The sequence below is a fragment of the Odontesthes bonariensis genome, chromosome 21, assembly GCF_027942865.1.
Source record: "Odontesthes bonariensis isolate fOdoBon6 chromosome 21, fOdoBon6.hap1, whole genome shotgun sequence".
In the NCBI taxonomy this organism is placed as follows: Eukaryota; Metazoa; Chordata; class Actinopteri; order Atheriniformes; family Atherinopsidae; genus Odontesthes; species Odontesthes bonariensis.
Window position 1 is genome coordinate 20,016,220 of NC_134526.1, and position 25,592 is coordinate 20,041,811.

At 43.5% G+C, this 25,592-nt stretch overlaps 1 protein-coding gene across 1 annotated transcript; it reads right to left on the reverse strand.

The window, feature by feature from the left end:
• Positions 1–1,268: 1,268 nt before the first annotated feature.
• nherf1b (NHERF family PDZ scaffold protein 1b) lies at positions 1,269–24,955 on the reverse strand. Its single transcript, XM_075453759.1, has 6 exons — positions 23,928–24,955; positions 8,935–9,105; positions 7,263–7,416; positions 4,961–5,004; positions 2,837–2,956; positions 1,269–2,743 (listed from the first exon to the last, which is right to left on the reverse strand). Exons 1-6 carry the CDS (start codon positions 24,540–24,542, stop codon positions 2,606–2,608), a joined length of 1,242 nt encoding a protein of 413 aa, XP_075309874.1. The 5' UTR covers positions 24,543–24,955; the 3' UTR covers positions 1,269–2,605.
• Between the last annotated feature and the right edge of the window lie 637 nt (positions 24,956–25,592).

Consider the following 25,592-nt stretch of genomic DNA (forward strand, 5'->3'; position numbering starts at 1 on the left):
CCCCCCCCCCCTAATTTCTGCCCTTATTATCTGGTGTATGAGCATTTCATCCAGCTAGTTTGTCACTTTCATTTTCTCCCGCTGTCAAACTCACCTCATTCTAAATTCTGTTTTCACAACTCTGGTCCAACAGTCTTCTTGCCTGCCACCTTTTGGAGCCAATCAGTCTGATTGCCGTTCTTTCTAAATGTCTTCCGCTCCGTCATTTCTCCTTCAGGCTGACTTTCGCACAACCTGTCTCTTTCCCATCACCACCAGTATCTGCCACATTCTATCTCTGCTCACCCACTTCCAGAATCTAGACTCCTTCCTTCAAGCATTTCACTGCTCCACAGAAATGATGCATTGATGTCTAGTTGTCAAACAGAATTGTCTCAAATTCAACTCTTGTACATCAGTTAATTATGTTGCATCTTTTCAGTGGATCCCGCCTTATTGAATTGACCTTACTAAGTGGGAATTGTGTAGGTTTACTGAACAAAGCAGGTGAATATTTCAGTTAATATTGTAAATCAGTGTCCAGTCACAGCATTTACAAAGAACCCCTGAGGGTGTCCTTGAGTGTCTAGTACCAAGATGTTAGCAATAAATCCTTTGTGCCCTGAGGATTGTGGGGCGGGGCCTTTGCGTAAACACTTTTCACATAAAACCATGCGTTGTTATTTTCCACTTTTCTTTGGAATAACTGTCCAGTTTAGCAAACCAAGATTACATTGATCTCTCTTTTATATACACACACACACACACTATATCAGATGACATTACATGGACTTGTCATCATTTCCCAGAATTTGAATCATATCACCGTTGCCAGGCAGAGCAGGCTGGTGATTCAAAGTGTCGATACATCCATCGGCAAGAAACTGAACCCCTCATAGCTTCTGATGCATTCACTGGTGTGCGAGGATGATTCTGAAAAAAGCCCGGTCTAGATTAAAAACTGTACAGTGGAAGAAGTGCTGTGTGAGTGTGTCTGAACGGCTGAATGTGGCTTGTGGTGTACAAAGTGCTTCAATAGGTATGCAAGGGGAGAAACGCTCCATGTAAGTGCATTTACCATATCCATCGCTAACTCTTAAAAACAAGTCCTCACCTGAAAATGTAAATCTTTAAAAGTGTTCAAATCTGATGTTTTAGCTTGTATTATGGAGAAATATAGAAAAGTTTGAGAAATCTGAAAGCAGCACTTTAGATCTCTGCAGTATGAGCATGCACACACACCGATCTCTCATCTAAAGTTTCTGTAACACACAAGCAAACGCTCCAGCTTCATTGGAGAATACTTTATTCATTCTCGGATGACAGGATAAAGTCAGGACGAGTGACGCATTACAGAATGGAAATTGCTCCTCGCTTACACAAACTACAAAACCTTTTTTTTTTCTAATTCGGTCGTTCACTTTAAAAATCACTTTCAAAATCACTTTTACTTTTCCCGGTACGAGTATGATGCCAACAACCTGCTGAGGCTTTCCCTGTGATGAACACAATCCAAAAAGACAGTTTTCAAAACATCTATAGAAGCATAACATTATCACATCTTTTGGAGCAATAAAAAATTCAGAGTGTTAAAACTTATTAACTGAGAAGCCACTCAAAGTTATGGCTAATAAGGGTAACGCAAGCAATTCGTAATACACTATATTTCCCATGAATGGCATCAGTGGAATTTAGGTCGAAAGTGTAAAAAATAGACATGATGCGAGGTATATATATATATATATATATATATATATATATATATATATATATATATGTATATATATATATATATATATATATATATATATATATATACATATGTGATATGAGAATGCCCTTTAAAATATAGTTATTTCCAGTTTAAAGCTAGTGACTCTTTCTCAAAACAGGAGATTCATGTCAAAAAAAAAAGATTTCAGGAAAATGTTACAACATTTACCTTATTCTGGAATCATTTTCAAAATAGGACAAAGTAAGGCTCAAACAACATATCTATACAGATATGAGAGTAAAACTGCACAAATAAATGTAATGGGGGGGGGAGAAACAGGAAAGAGAATTCAAATCAATCCTCGCTCAGACATTTGATCCCTAAAAAACTAAAAAAAGGGGTAAACCAACTGATTGTCAGGCCGTTTTTAAACTGTTCTGACAGAGGAGACCTCTGTGTTTTAATTGAGGGCGGGTCACTAAATTCAGCTTTCGTGTTTCAACGGGCATCAAATGCAGCACGGACAGCCAGGGTCGGACACAGTCACACAAAAAGCACTCACACGCAAAAGGAATCCATGCCCACCTAAAACAAACGCATGCACACCATTTCAATGTAGTCCAGTCCCCTTGCATTGGCATATGCATCTCTGTGGTTAGTAGCACATTATACATAAACAGTATCATCAGTATAATTTTTGGGATAAAATAACATGAGGATTAATAATAATAAGAAGAATACTATATTTTACACAACAGCTTTAACTTTGTCTGGTGTCTTTTTACGTCATAATAATAACAATAATAACAATGATTTAGAAACAAAAACTCTTTGTGATGTCTCTCGGAAAGAATCCTTATCACAAAAATCGTGTGTTTGTGTGTGTGTGTGTGTTAGTTGGCGTGAGGTGGCCTATAGATTGCTGAAGAGCTCATTTTTCTTGGTCCAGTCCATGGGTGGTGCTCGTTTGTTGGAGCGCTTCCGGTGGGCGAGCTCTTTGACCTGCTGCAGGCTGAGACTGAGAGCCGGGATGGCATCTGTGATCAAACCCTGAGGAAGAGGACAAAACACAGAGCGAATAATTCACCACGGTTTCCTTTTTTTCAGATCAGGTAATGAGATTGACTCTTCTCCGCCATGTACCTCGGGCGGGGTGCTCGCTGTCGGGGTTGTGAGTGAGGTGTTGGATGAAGCGTTGGATGGTGAAGGACTGACTGACAGCTTAGAGTCTCTCTCTGCCTCCTTTGCCACTTTGCCATTCACCTGTGAACACAAACACTCATCAGTATCCCTTCCTTAGAATGACCAACAGATTTGCACACCTGTATCTAATACCATCAAAGTTTCGGTTAAGAAACTGGGAAGCTTTTCACGCCTCTTCAGGCACCAGATTTCACCACCTGGGGGCAGTCTTGGATTGGAACTGTTTTGTTTTCTATTGTGGCTAAGTGGACTTCTCTCATACCCATCTGTCAAACATTTCAAGGAAAAGACTAGTTTTCTACAAGACAAGTTTCTAGGACTTAACAGTAAAAAATGGGACTAATAGAAGGTTCTAAGCTCCATTTTTTGGAGCGTTTTGTAACTTAATGGTAAAATAGCCATAGGTGCAGTGACCTCAGAAGTATTTAGTAGCTGTGTGCTCTTGTCTTATAATAAAAAAGAAAAAAAAAAAGAGTAAAACATTGTAGAATTAGGATAGGAGGTTTATCATAGACGTCAAACAAGAATTAATTTGAAAGGGACACGTGCATTTTGGGAAACTTCTTTCTTTCTGCTTGAATAACTTCCTCCGGCATCCCATTCAGCATCAACATTAAAGGTCTCCGGCTCAGTGATCAGAAGCCTGTAAAACCTGTCTGCAGTTCAGACGTTTTATCCAATAAAAAGCACGTCTTTCACCTGACAGACGACTTCTCCCTGACCTCCCTCTCCAACCCCTCCCTCTCAGCTCTTCAGCGCCTGTTGCACAACAATACATGGAACAAGAAACTCCTCTGCTGCACATACAGTTCCTGAGTAACGGGAAGTGCCGATCGGGCTTCGCTTTGCATATCTGGCCTAAAGCCCAATTCAAGCATTAACACCGTAGTGTCTTCTGATTTGTATTCTGGTGTCTTCCTTAAAATCTGTCTTCATCTGTAATCCTAAACAATGATTTACAAGCGAATGCATTGTATTTACATGGGAACAAGACACTCTGGTGACATGAGAGGCCTTAAAAATGCATTCTAAAGACGCAAAAAAACTACTTCTGACACTAATACAGAGTTTGCGCTTTGCTGGGATATACGACACTGAATGTCAAAAGAATACTTTCTCATTTTGGAAAAGTCAGTTTATTGCAGAGAATATTAGATAAGGTAAATGAGGTGTAAATGAGCAAAGTAAATGAGTCATTTCATAGGTTTTCTTGACAAAGTTTTACAATTTCGGACGGCAGATCTCAGCGCCTCATTCATTGCTAATTTTTCACTGGATTGGGTTGAAACTTCTACAGCACAGCACAGCTTTTTCTTCGTGAACCAAGACTTTTTTTTTAAATTTTCTACTAGATTTCAGTATCTTGTAAAAAACTTTGGATTCTTTGTTGTATTAATGTGGTTTTTATTGTGTCCTCAGTTTTGTGTCTACTACTGCAGATAAAAACACTGACTGCTCCCAAGTAATTCACAGTTTTGACAAAGCCTCACAAAGTCTTTCCTGATTTTCACTTTACAAGCGTGAAAGAATTCAATTTTGTCCCGACTTTCCGCCAGAGCATGAATGATTGTTTTTTTGTCGAACCCTTTAAATTCATTCAAATGTAATGGAGAACTGGCTGGGTGGAGCTTTCGTTCACAACACCAAACAATGAGCGCCTTACTAGTCGGGACAATAACAGGAAAGTCAGTTCAGTGCACGTCTCTGATTTATAACCCACTTCACGAGCATCTCAATTCTCTGATGTTGCTCACCACGCCTGAAAAAAAAAAAAAGAAGAAAAAAAGAAAACTCGCTGTGCGTTGCTTTCGAATACTGTCCGACCTTGGCCTGTTGGGTTGCAGTGTGCCACAAGAGAAGTATTTGAAGCGGGAGGGGGAACTATTATTGTCGTCTCCTCCCTGGCAGGAAGGAGAGGCTGAGTCGGTGAGGAGAGGAAGTGGCCTCTATGGGAGACTCACAATCTTTTCAAGTTCAAGTCTTACTCTTGGCTTTGCTCTAAAGCAGATTTTCGAGCTCCCAAGTCTGTCTCAGTGCGACATATCTGTTGTCCATGTGTCTTACCTTCTCCTCCATTCCGCCATTGATGACAGGCACCGGCAGTGGACCTGCGGACAAGAAAATCACACAACAATCACTTATGGACTCCCAAACAGCCGTCTCTGTGCCCGTCAGGATGATAAAAGTACTACGTCGTGTCACTCGCTGACTCAGTCACTCAGTTTGACAGCAGCGGAGCAGAGAGCTGCACTGCAATCAACTGTCAACAGTCTGCAGCTCACCTTTCATTCCACTGACACCTACTCTATTACACAGCACAGGTATGAGCACATCATCTATTATTCATCTTCCCTGAGATGGTCCTCCTCCTCCAGTGAATCAGCAGAACTTTGAACATTCAGGGAGCTATTTTTTCGCCATAAAACTGCACTGACGCTGCCACGTAATCCCAGTTTGAGACGCTTTAACCCGAAGACCGACGACATCATACCGCTACCCTTACCTTCCATCCCTCTGATGCTCAGCACAGCCTGAGGGGTCTCAAGCCAATGTTGACCTATTATTTGAGACAGCGGCTGGTCCTTCAGAGTTAATCTGAGATTTGAGTCCTGACGTCTTTGCTGTGTGTTAGTGTGTGTTTGTGCCTCCCGACTCTGAGAGTAGCCTCCTCGAGCCCCAACACAGCTTCAGCTCCAGGCTGAGAGGCCACTTAGAGTGGGCACCTTGGAAACCAAACAATGGTTCTGGCCTACAAGGCTGCTCGGAGAGATGCAGCGGTGTGTGTCGATGTGAGCAGGGAGTGTAGGCAGGTGCCCTCTGAGTGGGCAGCATGTGAAGAGCAGGCAGTTACCTGGGAAACACCTCGCTGGAATCTTTCCCCTGTAGAGTTATTATTTCTAATCCTGGACTGAAGGGTGAGTGGATCTCACCACTGAGATGGAGAAAATGATGCACACCACATTGCATTTCAGTGTTTTTCAGATGGAAGTTCGTCCTTAAAAGGACGAACATCCACTGGACAGATGAGACGGAACCCCATGTCACAGCTCAGCTCTTTTGAAGGTTCGCTGTCAAGACATTGACCCTCAAAAAGTTTTCGAGGGTCAACAGCTGCTTGAGGCCCAAAGCGATGGATTATCCATTGCACTACAAAAAACAAAGTCTTGTTCTCCTTTTCTCCTCTTCCTCTAACACACTGATCCAGATGAGCCCTTTGAGAGAGACACGGCCCTTAAACTGAGAACCCCTAAACTAAAGTATTTCCTATCAAAGTTTAAAAACTGCAATGATTGGCTTGTTTCTCAAACAGCAACCGTTTTTAAAAATCAACTCTTTTAAGCGATTCCCATTTTTTTATGGGAAAATACCCAAAACCAAAATCAATTTTTGAGCAATAGGAAGGTAAATGCAGCGTTTTCACGTTAGGCCAATTTTTACAGACAAAACTAAAAGCGTTTCCTTGCTCTAACTCCAACATCTCTGCCTTGATGCAGAGTGCACCAAATCCTTTTGTTTCCCGGTTGTTGCCATGCCAACTCTCTTATGGCAGGGTGACTCCACGAAACTGAGGAACATAGACCTCCTACTCAACTGTGGGCAGGCTGCCACTCAGACATAGAAACCAGCACGTGGACTGTACTAGAGCTCCCCCTAGGGGTGTTTGTTGGCGTAGCGAGACCAGCACTTTGAGTCAGAATTATCAAGAAGGAAAATTTATCATTCTTTTAATCACATATTTCAGTGAAATGGGTTTGAAGTGACATCACCGATTTTAGGACAGCCTGTCTGATGCAAAAATACATTGAAACAAGGTCCCTGCTGTTCTCACCATCAGATTGAGTCATGTTAGTTTGACCACTTATCTCTGCTGATGAGGCCATCGGATGGACCTTGTTCTGTCAAACTATCCAATAACTGACTCATAAGTAATTTTGCAGATCAAGTTGCAGTGTAAGAATAAATTCCAGGCTGAAAAAGCTCCACATTTAAGCCTTCAAACTCTACAAACAACCATTTGATCCGTCTGATCTGATGTATTTATGTCTAAAAGATCAACTTTCCCTGCAGGGCATCAACAGTAGGTGGTGGGGTAGGAAGTGGCTTAGTGTCTTTGTCTATGATCCTTGGCAGGGAGGGAAAGAAAGAAAGAAAGAAAAAAAAGAAAGAAAGAAAGAAAGGAGGGAATGAGAGGAAAAAAGACAAATAAAAGGAGGAGATTGAAAATCAGAGGCAAGACAGATTGTGTAGAGTCTGTAACGTGTTCATAAATGCTACTGTTGAGTGCCAATGAACTTGTAATGAAACATCATGAGAGCTTTACAAGAAGCTTATTGCCACACTTAGATGGGAGAAACTGTCCTCTCACCAGTTAGGTGCTCGGTGCTGGGGGTCACTCTGCACCTCTTGAAAAACGCTTCCGTGTCGGGGTCCACCACCAGCAGCCGGGTCTCATGACCGCCGGCTCTAATGGCAGCTACCACATCTGAATGTGTCCTCCCCTCCACCGGCATGCTATTCACCTGAGGAGGAGAGAAGATGGATTTTGCAGCATGAATAGAAGTCCTTCAAAAAGGAAACAAAAACATCTCTTTGTTGTTTTCTTCTCTGAGCTGTGAGTGGATGTTCCCACAAAGAAGTGCGCAAACGTTTTTATCGCTCTCAGGATTTCTTTCTCAACATTATCGCTGCGTCTGCCGGAGGCTGCCGGGCAGGAAATCCTGTGTGTCCGCACAGAAATCCGCATTCTTTTAACAATTTCTGCCCTTTTCACGAACTATTGTCCCTCATTTTTCACTTCGAACTTGACTCATCACTAGTGCGACACTGGGACAGCGGCTCTTCAACTCTCTGGTTTGCGGAAACTCAAAACGTCAAGCGGTGGCTGACTTGAGACCAGCTGAGTCCAGTGGTATGAAATCTCCATGGGAAAGCATGTGAGAAATGTCTCGAAGGGTGTGTGACTGTGTGTGCGTGTGTTTAGGTCATAGGGTGGACCTGCACATCTAAGCCAGGCCTACAGAGGAAGCTGGACAATAGATGCCTGGCCAGTAACAGCAGTAACAATGGCCGTCTGCTCCTTACAAAGCCCCCGCTTCTCAGTGGGTGGTGTGGCTGTCTGGGGCCCTAAAAGGGACTAGAAACCCTATTCAAGACTCTATTACAGACTCTTTAGTCATTTATGTCCATAATTATCTTTTTTTTTTTTGCTTTCATTTGAGAAAAGTGCTAAGATTTAACCACATTTAAACTAAAACTGCACTGAATGAGTCAGAGATGTTGGCTATGAGTTTGTGGCTTTCTTCTGCTTTCATCATGTTCTCAGTCCGCCCTTTACATTGCAATTTCTACAAATATGTTGTGCAAAAATTCTCTGCAGACCAGTAAGCACTGGCAGTTAAGAAGCAAGGATGAGGCTGTTTCAGCAGGGGGGAGGATTTAAGACCCCACACAGACCCTGTTAGTTCACATCATATCCGCCTTAACACACTGTTGACTTTAGGAAAAGACTCGACCACAGCTTCAGTTCTGAGTACGATACCCAGAAGACCTGACTGAAACACAATTGGAGATCGGTTTTCCCTCATTAGATGCTAAGAGTCTTTGAAAGGATCCTCAATCACACCCCACACCTGGACCATGAATCACTGGATCACATGAAAGTCATGAAAATAGAAGGTGAAAAGCTTCCTATCCCAAACCGCATTTCATGGGAGACCTGATCACATACATCCCTGTTGTTTTCTATTTTCATCCAAGTTCAAAAAAAAAAAAGGAGAAGAAAAGAAAATCACTCCAGGCTGTGTGGAGCGGAAGTACAGCAGACTAATCAGGATATGCCTACAGGGATCCTGATAGTTTGTTTCTCATGAATATTGCGGCACTTTGTAACTTCTCTGTTGAAGGATAGCAGAACATCTCTTGATCCTACCAGACTACCAATTCTTAATCATACTAAATAATGTCCCATTCCATCCACCATACTGAATTACAGTCCTGCATGGCCTCACAGCACGCCAGCCTTCATGTTTTCAAAGTACCTGTACAATCCTGTCCTTGGGCAGCAGGCCTGATCTCTCTGCTGGGGAATCTTCATCCACAGCTCGGATGTACTGGCCCGGCCGCGACCGCTCGCTGTGCAGGTTGAAGCCATATCCGTTATGGCCTCGCTGGATCACGCAGAGACGTGGCCGCAGTTCTGTGCACACCTCCTGGAAGAGGCCCCGGAGGAGAGAGAAGATGTGTTAACAACCCGAATGGGACGTGCATGATTAAAGTAAAATGTCAGCTTGTTCAAAAATACCTCCACCATGGGTGTCTCCTCAGGAAGAACAAGAGGAACAAAGATTACGGAGAGCTCCTGTGAGTCGTTTACCATGAATATGAAGCCGAGGTTGAACATGCAGATGCCTGTGGCATGCTGATGTGTTGTGCACTGTGTTTTTGACAATCACTGTAAACTGTAGCTGATATTTGAGACCACGTGACTCCAGATGCTCAACAGGAAGGAAGGGGGTCTTAGAGGCATGTGATTGGTGGTCTGTTGGGAAAGTTTGCGGAGTATTTGAGGAGGGGTAGGTGGGGGCTCTAAAGGAAAGGACCGGTTCCCGTATGGGCCGCAGCCCAACTCGGCTCCACGAAGGACAATGGAAGCTGGGCGTTGACCTCTGACCGCCTCCCCTTACTCTGTCCCGTCCAGTTCTGCTCTGGGATGGCAGGAAGAGTTCGAACTGTATTGTCATCCAGGAAAAAACTCAAGCCCGATCCCAGAACCTCCCTTCCGTAGTTTGGATGAAGCCGTTTCTTTATTTAGCCGAAGGGGGCTTTAATGGCTTTGTCGTCAAAGGAGTTGAGTAAAAAAAAATTTAAATATGGGGCTACATGCAAGACCTTCGGTCAGGACGATCTTTGTCACCGTGACTAAATCTGACTTCCTCCCCATCAGAGCAGCTAAGTGCTCCCACCCTCCATCAACTGAACATTCAACGAGAGTGACGCACCTGTAGAAATATGCCGGTGGGAATGACTCGCTTTTTGCAGAAATTATTGGCAGCAGCCCCACTGATTAAAAGCACTTAAAAGCATAAATGAACTGTGGACACTAAAACAACTGAGGCAGTCTGACTCAACATTTTCTCTCATAACACACAGCGAGACAGGACCATGAGTGATTGTCGCTTCACTGTATTATCCAAGCCAAACTAACACCCCTCCCACTTCCATCAAAAGCAAACTGCTCTATTTCCCTCTGTGGAAACAAAGAATTTACCTTTGGTCTTATATGCAGTTGCTAAGAGAAAGATACATTTGAAACATTTTAGAAGATCTTAATAAATAACATGCGAGTAGTTAGGGAAATCTTTTAAAGGTAAGCTTTCTAAACTCATGACTGCAAAACTGGGAACGGAATTTCTTAGAAATCATGTGCCGTGACAGACAAAACTGCCAATGCTCTTGTTTTTAATCATATACAGAAGGTTGTGACCTCCTTCTGCTCCCAGTGGCTGTTTAATAGGAAAAACTTGCCAACTTGTAGATTTTTTTCTTAAATGTCTGGTTTAGGAGCTGTAAACACTGTCTAAGTGTTCGCAAATTCATTCAATTCATACGACAGCGAAATTGTCATCATGTTAAACTAATCTTACTGAGAAATTGTATTAATTTTGTTAAATTTTATGCATGTTACAGTGAGAGAAACTAATGGTTACAAAGCTCATAAGCTCTGAGAGATGAGACAGGAAGCAAAGGCTGCAAGGTGCACAGACCTAAAGGTTGATATGGGGTTCGGTATTTTCAAACCAAAGATAAGGTTCCGAAAGTTTGTTTGGATTGGCTTCTGTAATACCAAGAACAGGGAAATAATCCCATTTTATATTCTTGTTTGTTTTCGTTACACAGCCCCAGAGCAACTAAAGAAGAACAGGACTAACGGCTCCAATGTTGGCGACACCAATCAGTCTTACAGCAGTTTATCTTCTGCCAAGTGAGTTAAAATGTGAGTGAATAATGAATAAAATATTCCTCCTCTCACAAGCCATTTGTGTTTCAAGGCAGAGAAGCTTCATTTTAGCAAAACTGTCAGATCAAGCGCTAAAGGCAGTTTTGTAATCAATTCTCATCTGTAGTGCAGGCTGAGCATCTTTGTCTATTTCAAGATCCTGTTGACCTATAGCAGTATGCACTGAACACGTATCAGTTGAACAATGTAGTCCTGATAGGAGTAGCTTCGTCACTCTGGTAAGTGATTATACAAAAAAAATGTTGTTTTTTTTATAGCTGGCACTTTATCTTCTCCTGTAAAACCTTCCTTTATGAGTCCTTTAAACTTTAAAGATGCAGTCAAAAGTAAGAACTAGGGCTGGGCAACGATTAAAATTTTGAATCTAATTAATCACATGATTTCCCCGATTGATCATCATTAATCGCATTTGTACGCAAAATCCAAAAATGAATTCAAAAGTAGTGTATAGCTTTTAGCATTTAGTTGTATTTTAAATGTGCTGCCATATGAATGAAAGTGCCATAACATTTGTTGTGCAAACACACTTTTAACATCAGCATTTTTATGTAGAAGCCTCGCTCCACTGGCTGTTTCCTTGAATGACTTGCTAGTATCAGTTGTGTGTTTTGCCTTTAAGTGATATTTTAGACTGGAACTACTACGTGATAAGACAGTTCAACTTGGCAGTGTTTACAGATGACTTTGGTTCTGTTTGGTTAAAATGAAAAAGGCCGAGTAAAAGTTCCGTACCCTTGTTTGGTGGATCCACCAATTACTTTCTTTTCCGGTTCCGCAGCAGAAAGCAACAGACTTTTACAAAAAAAAGCCTTTGAGCAACAGACTTTTACAATAATGAAATAAATAATAAAACCTGCGTTAATGCGCGATAAAATATTTATCGGCGGTAAATAATAAACGAGTTAACGCGATAATAACATGTTAACTCGCCCAGCCCTAGTAAGAACAACAACAAAAAAAGGAGGCTACCTTCTATGATACTTCGATGGTTCGTTTAACTGCAGTACATCTGAGTTAGATACCGACCGTCATCTGAAAGCCTGAAATTAGCTACGAGAGCAATTTTAGCTGTTCTTAAGCTTAATGTTTAAAGGAATTAAGCATTATCTGTCTGAAGGCTGGTGCTCTGCATAGATGTAAAACTTTTGACAGGACAAAATAAAAGAGTAACTCAGCCTATAACAGTATGGTTCACTCAATGATTGACCACATGCCCAGTTTTGAAACCCCAAAAGCAGATGGAGCAATACTGAGTGTCATGAAGACATACTGGACTTCCTGACACTCACTGGATGCCCGGCTGACGTTAGGCGTCCCTGGGCAGGCAGACAGGGCGCGAGAGGCCCTGGCAGAGACAACAGAGAAGGGTTTGTGTCAGAGAGGAGTGGAGGGCCAAAGAATCTCCACGCGGGTCTGAAATCTGTGGAATCTGCTGAGCACACACAAGCCAGGAGGGCAACCCAAGATGCAGCACTTGCCAAACATCTCCTCCAAGTATGCTTGTATTTCTGCTCGTACTTACTTACAACAACAACAAACTGAGAGAGAAACACAATGAATGGAGATGTTCCAGAGGAAATCTGATAGACTGGACGTATCGGACAGAACACTTTTGGAACGGAATGAAAACTCATCTCAGATAGCACAGTCATCCGACATACAATCAGCTGGACTGAAACAGTGATATGCTGAACTGTCTTATCTGAGCAGTGACACACAATTATGTACACTGAACTAAGCATTCGTTTCAAGTGTTGGCCCGGAGGTTAGCTTGCTTCAGGAACATTAATATACTCACGCCGACAATTTATTTGTTTTAAAGTGCTTCCCAGACCCTAAAGCATGTGAAATTGTATGTAAAGGGAAAACAGATGAATTCCTCTACTTATGATGCTTCCACAGATTGTGTAAGCCTACAATCGGGCTGCTGCAATCCTGAGTTTCCTTCTGTAAAAACACGACAATGCAACATCATCTCACCCATACAAAGCTTTTAATCCTTGAGGGGTTTTTTTCAGAATTCGCAAAAATAAGCTCCCTTTTTGTGTCAACATCTTGAGTGGCTCGTTCAAACACCCTCGAATCACTATTTTCAACATTTCTGTCACTATATCCGTTTCAAAGTCACATGCTCTAATTTTCTGTTGTGTGAAATGTTCCTCGGGCTCTCAGAGAAAAAAAAATAAATAAATCGGAGATGAACACACTTTCAGTGACACAAACTTTCCTTTTGAGGAGGGAAGTGAAGCACAGGGACTGTTGACACATCTTCCCCCAATATGCTTCCTACTGTGTTGGCTCAACTTCCCAACACAGACGACAAACCAATACACAAACAAGTAAATGCGCAGAAACACCCAACTTGTGCACACTGTTGTGAGAAGAAAGAGAGTGCATCGTGACTTGTATTGTGATTTCTGGTAAAAAGGTCCGATTGGTCAAACCTACAGTAGCTGCTATTACTAAAGCATTACCACCACTGGCTTGGGTGGGTACAAAGTTAAGAAACACTGGGCAGTCCAAATAAAGCAAAAACTGTTTTGTCCTGTAGCTACAGAGCAGAGTTGCGTAACATTATTTTCCACAGACAAAAGAAATATCCACGGTATCAACTTTTCTCAGAGCTTTTCGCCCAGATACGCCTTCTATCTCCACTTCACAGAATACCAACCACAACCAACTATCTAAAGTCATGCTTTTTTATTCCAAACACATTTTGGAGTAACACACAAGAAAATCCCAACATGTGACACTTTGTGTATGCGTGGTGTCTCGCAGCATGGTGTCCTGCACTGTGGTTTGAAGATGCGCCGTTTACATTCTCCGGGTTTACAGGGTGATGTGACCCCGTTTAAAATCTGTTCCTTGCTTTCCTCAGGAAGCTGTGATAACCAGGAGATAAGACACTGAGACAAAGTTCAAATCACTGGCCTCTGACCAAGCAGCCGCGATAAGAATCAAACGGATAAAACAGTCTCTAACAAAAAGGCAAAGAGGATTTATAAATCCAACGTTTGCAAGAAATGCATCGATAGCTTTAAAAAAAACAAAACATGCTGAACTGTGTTATAATGGCTGACACTGAAAACCGCTACATTTTCAGTTTTATGTTCATGAAATTTACTGTGAAAACATTTTATGAAGGCCAACAGCATGAGGAACATTTGTCCATGCTCGTCAATGAGGTGGCAGGTGCAGGTTTGAAATAAACGCTAATGTAAGCATTCTAACACAGACCGCATATTAATTCTGTGTCCCCAATTCAAAATTGTATGAACACACATCGACCTTCTCATAACTCTAGCCCGTGTCACTTTAATGGTGCATCTGTTGAAATGGGCAGTCAGACTTTGGGTGGGATTTCCAAAGTCAGATGAACCTCACCATCTCCAATCTTATCTTCTAAAATGGCTGCCCGTCGCATGTGGGGATTGGAAAGCTGCACTTGTCTGTTGCGCCAAATGTTTTGTCTATTTTGTGCTTCGCGAAATGAGTCGGACAGAAAGTAATGCTTCAAAGTGTCTGAGCAGGTTGCAACCCTAGTTGGTGACGCAAAGTATCGCATCATGAGTCGTTATCTATTTGTACGGCAGCAAGTAGCTAACCTGATCAGTGGGAAAATCGGCCAGATTTCAGTCTTGTTAGGTGGAGTGCAGAGAAAATGCACACACATAAACACCATAAGGTAATAATCTATAGCAGGAGAACATAAATGCCTCCGCTGTAGCTAATATTGTGCGTCAAATAAATCTGAGGAACACGGGAGCGACTCCGCTAAGACGCTCAGTGTTTTCTCTGATGCCAGGACCTATAAACACCTATATATATATATATATATATATATATATATATATACGGTACATACATATTTTTTTTTACATTTCACACTTTAGTTCATCATTTATCTTGTGATTGAAATATTTGGCTCTTAATTGCTGATTAAGTTGTTGATTGTTCTTCTTTTACAGTTTGAAATCATAGCCAATGTTTTGTGTGCATAGATGTGTGTCTAACCCGTGTGTGCACATTTTATTGTTTGTATTGTATTTCTATGGTGAGAGGGACCTTGACACAAGTGCAGCATGCCAACATTTGCCTACTAACACAAAACATAGCTGAGGCTGAGAGCGTTTCCCTTTTTTGGTGTGTTATGTCATCAACAAAAGTGCTTGACAAACTGAAATTTTCACCTCATGAATAAAAGTCAGAGGATCGTTGCAGTTAATAACTGAGGGAATTCAATGGAAATCAATCTGATAGTTGGAGAAATAGTTCAGTCTGGACAAAAGTAGCCGGCCACCCGTTAAACCGATATAGCCATACACAGTGTTATTCGTCATCATAGTGATTCAAATGGATTATATTTCAACAACAATTTTGCTTTGGATATCCTACTAGGACAGTGACAAGCCAAACTGCCAAATGGGAATCTTGTGGATGTAACATCCACCACAATCATAATAACTATCCATCATTTTTATTACCCTATGATTTAGCCAGCTTTTCCGGCTGATACTGTCCAGCAGAGCAGAGCTGGAGATGCGAGCCGTTCAGTCTGGCATGGATGAAGCAATCTGTGCGTGGGAGAGATGCCAGAGGCTGCGGCTCTGCCACTCAGCCTGCCAGTCACTCCAGATGTTCCGTAACACTGTTTGATGTGTAACTACAGGCCGTAATGAAGGCGAACACACATGAAGGACATCCCTTACTGCAGGCTTTTTGACATGATTGCGCTGCTTCAGGTTCTTGTTCTGGACCAAGTAACATCAGTGTGTGACAAGGAAAAAAAAAAGACGCATCTCCTTTTTTGTCCAAACAGCCGCTGATGACATGCAGAGTTCTGCAAATCCTCAGCAACCTGTCACACTCAGCTGAGCTCTGAGCGCAGATATGTCATCTAATGTCGTCTCTCTTTCATCTCCCTGCATCCCTCTATCCTGCTGCTGCTTACTTCGCTCCCCCCCCGTCGCCGTTTTGTTGCGAGACGGCACCTCTCCCCTGAGTTTTGCCTCTTTGATCAGCTTAACCAATAACCACTGAAGTGACACAATGCCGGGCACCGTGGTTACTCAGTGACATGGCAAACTATTGGCCTCTCGCTCCTCGTGATTGTCATGTGTAGTTGATGCAGATTAACAGTCTCAAGGACAGACTCAATAAAGCACAGGTTCTGTGCTGTTGAGTGTGGGGAGCACACCACTCTCTTGGGTAGTACAGGGGTGTTGGATTTCAAGCTGGACCATTGAACCAGCTGCAAAGCAAGCAAACTGGGGAACAAAGCACCCTACTGTCCCCCCTTTCTATTTGAGGATGGGACAAGCTGGCTCTTCAAAAGACAACAAAGTAAGGTTCTGCAGGGTTCTTATTACAATAGACTCTTTAGGGGAAAGGTCTGGAGATAGAAAAGTAATGTCAGTCATCACAGCAGAGGTACCGACGAAACGGAGTGGACTTTATTAGCAAAGAGGCAGAGCTAGCTGCCTCTATCTTTGCTCAGTCTTCATTTTTAAGATAATGATTGCATAAGATCAGCCCAGTGCTGCCTGACAGTTTCATCCTCTCATAAACCAAAAAGTCAACAACTTTTATCTCCTCAGCCAGTCTTCCTGTTCTCGACTCTCCACCCTTGTAGTCCTGAACGCTGAATGAGTCCAACAAAACACAAGTTCCTCCCTCATCTACAGAAAGCACAGCATGAATCAATGTGGGAATAAGTTATGAACTCATTATGAAAAAGAAAGGAGAGCAAAGAAAAATAAAAAGAAGAAGTGAGTACATGACTTGGTCACACCCTTCATTACACTTGTGGCCTAATCTAACAACTTTGACACCACTGCAGTCCTGGTAGCTACGTGATTGGAGCCGAAGGAGGCCAAGCGTTGGTGCACCCCACTGTGTTCTGGCATTAGCCCATATTTAGTGAGCCAGCTCTGGTCCAGTAATGGCTTCATTTGCTCAGGTTATATTTGGGCTGAGAACTGGGAGCAAAACAGCAACACCTGAATCTGGCTATGATACAGACCTGCTTCAGTTTTCAGTTTTGACTAAATATTGACGAAGCAACGCCTGATGTCATCATTGAAAACATGTCAATCTTCAGTTGCTCTGGCTGGGTGAGCAAGGACTGGTCACATGAAGCAGTTTAAAATTCCAGTTCCCTGAGCTGTGGGCAAAATATGCTCTCAGCTCAACTGCACCAACATGGGTAATACAAAGGCCCTCGGGTTTATCGTAAAGGAAATGTGCTAAGTTATGTTAGTGTTCATATCCACGCGTCATTGTGACTGAAGCCAAGTTGTTTTTCTTTTGTGGAGGAGCAAAGACATCGCAGACTTGTAAAAGACTAATGACACATCTAAACTTCACATCTAGACTCTCGTGGTGTTTGATCCGGTTTTCAAACCCATCGCTTTTGTGCTCAAGTCAATATTAACCTTGTTTTGCGTGACTACTGCAAAACAGCTGGAGACTGACGTGTTGGCCGTCAAAAGCACAAAACCTTGCTTCATCAACATTTCAAAAATTTTTTTTTTTCATTTTTCATTTACTTTCTCTGCGCAATGAAGGACTTTTATTCGTTTCCAAATAAAGATTTCCACAGTTATTTCTAGACTTGTTGCGTCCAGCTAATCTTAGGAGCTTGCCTCAAAGCTATGACTGTACAGATCACTAAAATTCCTCATTGAATCATAGAAATCTGAACAGACATGGATGTGAAATGAAATATAACGGTTTGGGGGAGCCTACAACAGAAATGTGGGAATTTTAGACAAAAAAAATAATTTAAATACCAACCAACAATCCTGCACAGTTCAGTTCCAACATAACGTTCAACATATCATCAAAGCTTTTTTTTTTTTATCATTTAATTTCTGTCCATAAATTCCAGTGCAAGACTGGTACAATTTACTCGTTTTTGGTGGGAGAGGGCGTTAATCTATTTCAGGGTGAGCAGCAACTCATTTCCCACTCCGCCCCCGGCAGGGCGCGGTGGCGCTCCGGCTCATTGTCCGGCTGGGGTGGTGAACCTTTGACAAAATAAAGGGGGGACATGGAATGCGGCATTGTGGAGTCTCCATCCAGCATCCCGTGAGACCCGATCACCAGCAACCCCACACACCCATGCACTGAGGGCTCAGGTTGTGGCCCTGACCTGGGCCACAGAGACCTCGGCTGAGGGGACAGTGGCCCTGTTGTTTGAACTGGTGTCACAAAGGTTTCAGTGGGAGGGGGGAGGACTATCAAGATACGCTCTCGACATGGATTATTGATCACAAACCCTGATCGATACAAAAGAGCACTGTTCTCCGGCAACACGAGCGGATCCATCCTTCAGAGCGGACATTTAAACTGGTGCGCCTCCTAGCCGTTTATGACTGTTTGACATTTAAACAAAGGTCCATGTGAGCATGTGCCGATACAAAGAAAGCGACTGGAGTCGTCTCGGTGGCCTTAAGGGTTAAAAACACTGACCACGACAGCTTCCCCGGTTGAAGGCCAGCTTCAGACCTTCTTCCTCCTCTCATTTCCTCTCATCACTCTGCTGTTTGCTGCCTAAGCCAAAAAAATAAAAAAATATCCTAAAAATTTTAAAAAAGACTAATACTCTATGACGCTTCCAACATGTTGACACGCATTGCTTTTGTGATGCTCTCTTCAAAATGTAGGTGTGTGTTTTCAGTGCTTTTATGCCCTCCTCACCTATTTCTTTAGCAAGCATCGTAATGAGTTGTGCGTGAGTATCTTGCAAAACATTGCTGATACTGATCTTATTTGATAATATTATCCTCCCCTCTGATTCTCCCCCATTAGGCTCACATCAGCCGCTCTATATAAAAGCAGCAGGACAAGAGAAGTGTGTACAAAGTGTTTCAGACGTCAGTTCTGGTGGCGTTTCATAACAAAACAAAAATCCACACGTGTTGCACTGCATGTGCCTTTAAACACCATTCATATGACTGCAATACTCTTTTAGATATTTGGGATCTTCAAATGAACCTGTTATTGTTCGCTGTCAAACATCATTCTCATGAGTCATTTCCAATTAGAGTTGAACTTTTCATGTAAAACCATTTATGTGAGTTCTTCTAAACTTCCCTCTCAACTGCTGAGATTCCGCTTTAAAAAGAGTGAGCTTTGAATGCTAACTGATATTTTACATCCGAGCGGCAGACGACTCCCAAACGTACTCACGCACACATGCAAGCACAAACACAGCCACACCAATATATGCACACGCATTAATGTGAAAGCACCCACACTAAACAAATAGATTTCAATGCACGTCCGAGCATATGACGAGCAAGACTTTGCACAGCCCTTAGGAATAATTCATGGAGTAGATCTGATCCTGTTGGGCATAAACAATGACATGTAATTTCCAAAACCAGGCTTTGTCACTGTGGCTTTGATATAACTAGACTGACAAACACAGTAAACCATCAGATGGACATATGGTTTACTTTGAACCACAACTGAGAATCTGCTGCTGGAACAACACGCCATTTAACCAAGTGTCCCATAAAGCTTGTGTTGCTATAGAAGATGATTTAATAGCAAAAAAAAAAAGAAAAGAAAAAACACCCAACAACAACAACAAAAAATAAACAGCCAAACTGATTCCCCACCACCAAAACCTTAGTTTATTATCCTGCTATGAGCTGCTGGGTCTGTCCTGGGAAGATGGGTCAGAGAGGGATCAAGACAAAGGAGGTGGGAGAATCCTCCATCGACAACAATGACAGGAAACCAGCACAAACGTCCTGAGGTCTGAGCACACAGGCCGAGCCTCTCCTGACCATCCTGGATGGAATAGTTACTGTAGGTGTGGCCATTTCTGCCCCGAATGCAAATAATCACCGCAAGCTGACGTCTGTTCTATTCACAGAGTCTTATCCGCAAGCGACTTCTTGACATCACATCAGATGCCACTAACTTGAGAAAAACCCTTTGAAGTAGACGTGATGGTGCACAGGCAGGAGTGTCGCATGAACGTGAAATTACCACAACAAACACGAGATGCAAATATTTTGGGACGAACCATGCAAACACCCATAACAAGGAAGCAAGCCTTCGAAGTCTTTGCTGATAAAACCCATGCTTAACTTGACCGGCCCATACCATACACAAAACAAAGTGCGAGTGCAACCACTGAGGGCGCATACAGCGGTGCGTCTAAAAATATAGACAGAATCCTCCCACGCCACAGCGTGAGGATGATTTGTTTAGTGAAAACATGTTGCTCTATCCAGCTTTCTATGTATTGCGAGTGTAAAAAGTCAAGGTTGCGTGGGGATACAGCGGAAGGTTTGGAGCTCTTTAATAAACTGCGTTTATAGAAACGTGCAGATTACAGGAGAGAAGCGACAAACACCGGGTGCTTTGTCATAAAGTCTGCTTCACGGCTCACTTTAGCCTTCTGCAATATGTGTGGTTTCTATCCGTTGAAGCGTCATTCATGGTTGGAGGTTTATAGCACGCACTGACTGAGAGTGTATACTCATCTAGAGCTCATCTTAATTTTATTTGACACGTGCTCTCCTCCCAACCTGTAATTAGTGTTTAAAGACAGGCAGATGGGAGCTGCCAGCAGTAATTCCCAAAAGCTTCTCAGCCCTCTCTTCCTGCCCTGTGAAGCATAGACACTTCAAAACAAATAAAAAAAATAAAAATCGTCCACGTCTAACACAGTTTCCCGGAGCCTGGACCAACAATCTTGTGCTGACAAAACTACTCACCGAGTTAACCGATCATCAAATTCCTGTCAATTTTCTGTTGATTCAACAGTGACCGGTAACTTCTTGTTTTAGCTCCAGTTTTTTTTGTAATTTTTTTCCATTTATTTTCATTTGACCACCAAAAACATTCAAAATGCACACATCAGCACAGACCTGTTCCCACAGGTCTCGTTCAACCTCGTTTCCAAAAAAGCTGGGATACCGAGCGATGATCTGAAAATGATTGCAGCCCTATATTTAACTGGATAATGGTACAATGTCGCTCTTGTTTGCAGGCGAGTAGGTTACCTGAACCATGGTCACTAAAACTCCCTAATACCATCAGGGCTGCTTGTTTTTTAACTGTGTGCAGTGCTCTTCAGCCCACAGGTCAAAGCATCCACGATTCTCCAAAGGAATTTGACAGTTTGATTCGACCTGACCAAACTTTTATTTTTTCTTTAAACATGTTGCTGAAATTAAACTCTAAACTAATGTTTAAACACCTAATAGGTCACTTGTTTTCTTCTGTTTCTAATTTGAAAGAAAGGGGGTTAAAATGATCTGGAAGTAACTGTGTTCTTACACGGAACCTTTTCGGAAATGGGGTTGTGTTATGAGCTCAGAGAGGTAATGAGCATCCTCGGCACACTTCAGTGCACAACTGCAAGGTAAAAATTTTACTGCCCGGTAAACAAAACAACGACCTTTGGAACCGATTATGTGTTTTTTTTTGTGTGTGTGTTTTGCTCCACGGTGACGAAACTGGGTTTTTATTCGCCTCCCGGGGAGCGCTGAATGTTTTGACCTTAATCACTGCTCATCCATTTTTCGCACCTCCCCTACACTTTCTCACCTTCGCCTACCTTCATCCTCACACAAATACACACTCCACATGGACTGCAAAGAGACACACACACACACACATGCCTTCAGTGTAACCATGGAAACCGGGAGCAGGGCTCCTCAGCTTCCGGAGAGGGCGTGACCAATTCGTACCCTCTTTTGTGTCTCTTTAAAGGTGAAGCCTGACAAGTGGAGAGCGGACGTCAGTGTGACTGCTAAACCCAATCTGTGTGCTGTCTGGAAGTGTGGTTGGGCTGTCCGAGGGGTTTGTGTACGTGTCATTGGCTGGGCGACAGGGCTCGGGCACAGGAATGCCGGACAGGATGTAGGAAGAAAATTCCAGAAACAGTTGAGTCAAGGCAAAAAAAAAACAAACAACCTGAGGTTTCTCTGACTGCAACACAGAGACACAGCTAAAATCATCCCTCGAGTCCAATTTACACTCCTGTATGCTCTGCTGTGTCTTCTGTCTTTAAGTTACTTCCTCATCTTGGGAAATGTTGCTTTGTGCATCTGTATGAAAGAGGGTGGAAAAAAAAAATCCCAACTGGGTTCATTACTCAGGATGATTTTTCCCATTGATCTTTTCTTTGCATGTTTAACTCAGAGAAGGTGCCGAATCATAAACATTTTTTTAAAAAATCGAAGCACTGAAACATGTCCTGTTTTAATGCTATTGTTTGTCTCGACTCCACTCCCTTGGTGCCCGCGTGAGCTGAACTGCCACGGCACCATTAGGCCATCTGCGGAGAGTATTGCGAGCAAACACACGAACAATTGCTGTATATTCCTAGGACAAACAACATAACGCTGGAGTGCTCGAGTGCTGCACGCAAGCAAGTGTGGGCTGCAGCTATTTTCATAATAGCTGTGAGAAGGAAAAAAAAAAAGAAATCCCTTAAAATAGCAGGAACGTGATTCTAAACCGACTTGCCTGTATTGGAAATGCCAATTACACTGGTGTTGTGAGAAAAGATGGATGTGAGGAAGCGTTGAGGCCTCTACTTTTAGAGTCTTTTTAATCAAAATGAATAGCTGCGTTAAACCATCCAATCTGAGAGCTTTCTGGATCTTGCTTTGAATCTCAGTGTTTTCAACATTATGGATTCCCTGAACACATCATCACATATATATCCCAGTGTCCGTATATCGCATTCAAAATATCTAAACGTGTCCATAATATCTGCCATCTTTGCCTATCGCACCCAATTTGACCCTGCTGATCTCTTATCAGCTTCAGGATGGCAACGCAAATTTGGAAACCTTGTTTTGTGGTCCAGCCGGTATCGAATCACACAAAATGAGCTCAGCTGGTTCCTCTACTGCTTTTTTTTTTGTGAGAGCTGCTGGCTGCGCATAGTACGAGCCTTCCTCCCATCATGTGCTGAGGATGAGTGTCAGACACAGACAGAAACAGCCTCAGGGGTAAACACGCCGCAGCGAGGGGGACAGATGTTCCAGACTGGAGGGACCCTCATCTCCTCCAGGGCTTTGAGTAAATTCACACACAAAACAATAGCAGAAACCAACAAGTGAATGATGAAAAATTCAAATCTGACCATAATGTTCCACAGAGAAAGTTAAAAGGATGAACAATAAAAGAAAAAATAAATAAATCACTTAGTGGGATTCATTTTGTGGAGATACAAAAAAAAAGAAAAGAAACCAAAGTATTTCATGCTGTTTGTTGTGGAGGGTTCAGCAATGCCAGTTATTTGTTGTGGTTGCTTTCTACAGTGTACAACATGGAGGCACAGGCTTTTCCCTTTGTCCTCGCAGATGGCTTTGGCCTCAACCTGCGGCCTGTTTCCTGCTGATTTAATGATTAACCTTCATGCACCAGAGGCCATGATAGGCCTCATATTTTCGAGTGATTGCTCTTTGAGACGGGACATCAGAAACCAGTTATTTGAAAGGAGAAGGCTGAGCAATAGTTTGACAGAGGGGGGTGCCTGTTTTCATGATCCCCAAGCCTGAACCTGGTTTGTCCTCTCACACCCACAGCAAATGTCCAGCCAGCTGACTCTGCCCACAGCCTGGGAGCCACTACAGGGGCCTGCGGGGGCAGCTGCTCATGTTAACCATGTTGCAGACACAGAGCACCTATTCTCTGGAGGAACATTCCCTGACAGAGTCCCGTCAGTCACTCTTTTTTTTCTTGGAGACCTCTTGTTCACAATGTTTTTAGATGTTTGCCTGCACCATCACCTGATTCTTAATGAATGGGTCCGCTTGTCGTCTCGTCATCAAGCTCTGCAACAAGCCAAATAATGATCCATTCATTGGAATCAGGTGTGTTGGAACAGCAGAAATTTCTTAAACATGTTGAGCAAGAGGACTGAGAACCCCCTCCCCCCCCAAAAAAAAAAAAAAAAAAAAAGCTTCCAGCAGGACTGAATGAACGCGCTGACATGTCAGCAGAAACTTTCCACCTGCACCTACTTTAACTCACCTTCTCTGAGTTGATGCTCAGCTTCTTCTTCACATGCTCGTGGATCTCTCCGTTCCTCTCGGGCACTGGCGTGGACTCCCTGAGTGTCCCTTCGTGCTCCTCCACCATCACCACCACCACGTCCTCCTCTGCATCCTCCACCTCCTCCAGCTTCTCATTCCCGTTAGCTGTCCCGTCCGCCTGCTCGCCCTCCTCCCCCACCTCCTCCACCTCCACCACTACCACCTCCTCTTCCTCCTCTTCCCCTGCCTCCTCCTCGTCGTCAAAGGGCAACGGGAGACCCTCGGAGACGTACTCCTTCAGGCACTTCAAGTTGTGTTTCTTCAGCAGCTGCTCGGTCTCCGGGTCCACCACGATGAGCTCCAGCGCGCCCGCGGTGGCGCGTATCCGGGACACGACCTGCTGGTGGCTCTCGCTCTCCACTTCCTCCCCGTTGACGAACACCAGCCGGTCTCCGGAGCGGACCCCCGAGGACTCAGCCGGGCTGTCGGGTTCCACCAGCCGGATGAACTGGCCCGTCTTGCCCTTCTCCCCGTGGAGGTGGAAGCCGTAGCCGTTGTCCCCCTTCTGCAGCGCGCAGAGCCGGGGGCGCAGATACTGGCTTTTGCTCGGCATGTTAGGCTTCACTCGCCCTCACAGTGCTGCTCAACCTGTTGCTCGCACACGCTGGAAATGACTAGAAAATCCTCTCAGGATGCTGCTGAGGAGGATGTGTGTGTGTGTGTGTGTGTGTGAATGAGTGGTAACCCTTAAAAAAAACACACCCAACCCCCGCCCTGCTGGGGAGATTGGTCCTCAGGGAACGGTGCTGGTAACTGTCCCACTCTCTTTCACTCTCCACTTTCACGCACAAGTTGATGGCTGTTTTGATCCTCACACCTGATGTAATCCAGCGTGGCTCCTGTGTGCGGATGGTGTCCTGGCTGAGTTGAGGGGCTGATCAAACTCTCTCAACAGTCGCTGCCTTTTTAGTGTTGCTGCAAAAGTGGAAAAGCTACTCAGGAAGGGGAGGTGCGTTCAGGGAACAGCCCAGCTGGCTGCTTCATGCAAAGCAGGGACGAGTGAACACAAACTGTAGCTGTCCAGGAACATGGAAATGAGAAGTGTAGTGATTGGATGGATCTTTCATTCTTCCTTTTTTTCATTAAAAATTTCACCTCTCACAGTTCTGCCATCAAATCTGGATTTATTCAAGTAAGGCTTTGCATGTTATGGTCCAATCCCAAATCCTCCATGTGGCCTTAGCCCTCCGTTTTTTCAGTCTTGCGGGTATTTTAGGTGCCACTTTTGGAAACCAAAGAGTATAGTAATCTAGGCATTCAAACGTGCCACACAGCCCCAGTTGAAGGGCTGGATGAACCTTTTGGATCCCTAAAAGAAAAGGGGGACCTTCCTCCTGCTAAACGTTAGGGCATGTGTAGGTGTGGGGATTGAAAGTAGGATTGGATCATTGAGTAGGCTGAACGACTGGTATTGTGTAAAGGTACCCAGGTGAAGGTACACAAGGCGGCTGTACTCTGATAGTGGCTGAATGGGGGGGCAAAAAAAAAAAAAAAGGAATATGCGCATTAGTCCGCCAATATGTCCAAATGTTTCAGGCACGCACGCCAATCAGGCTGAATTGATTTGAGAATCATCCCCGGTCAGCTGAATGACAGCCAGTGT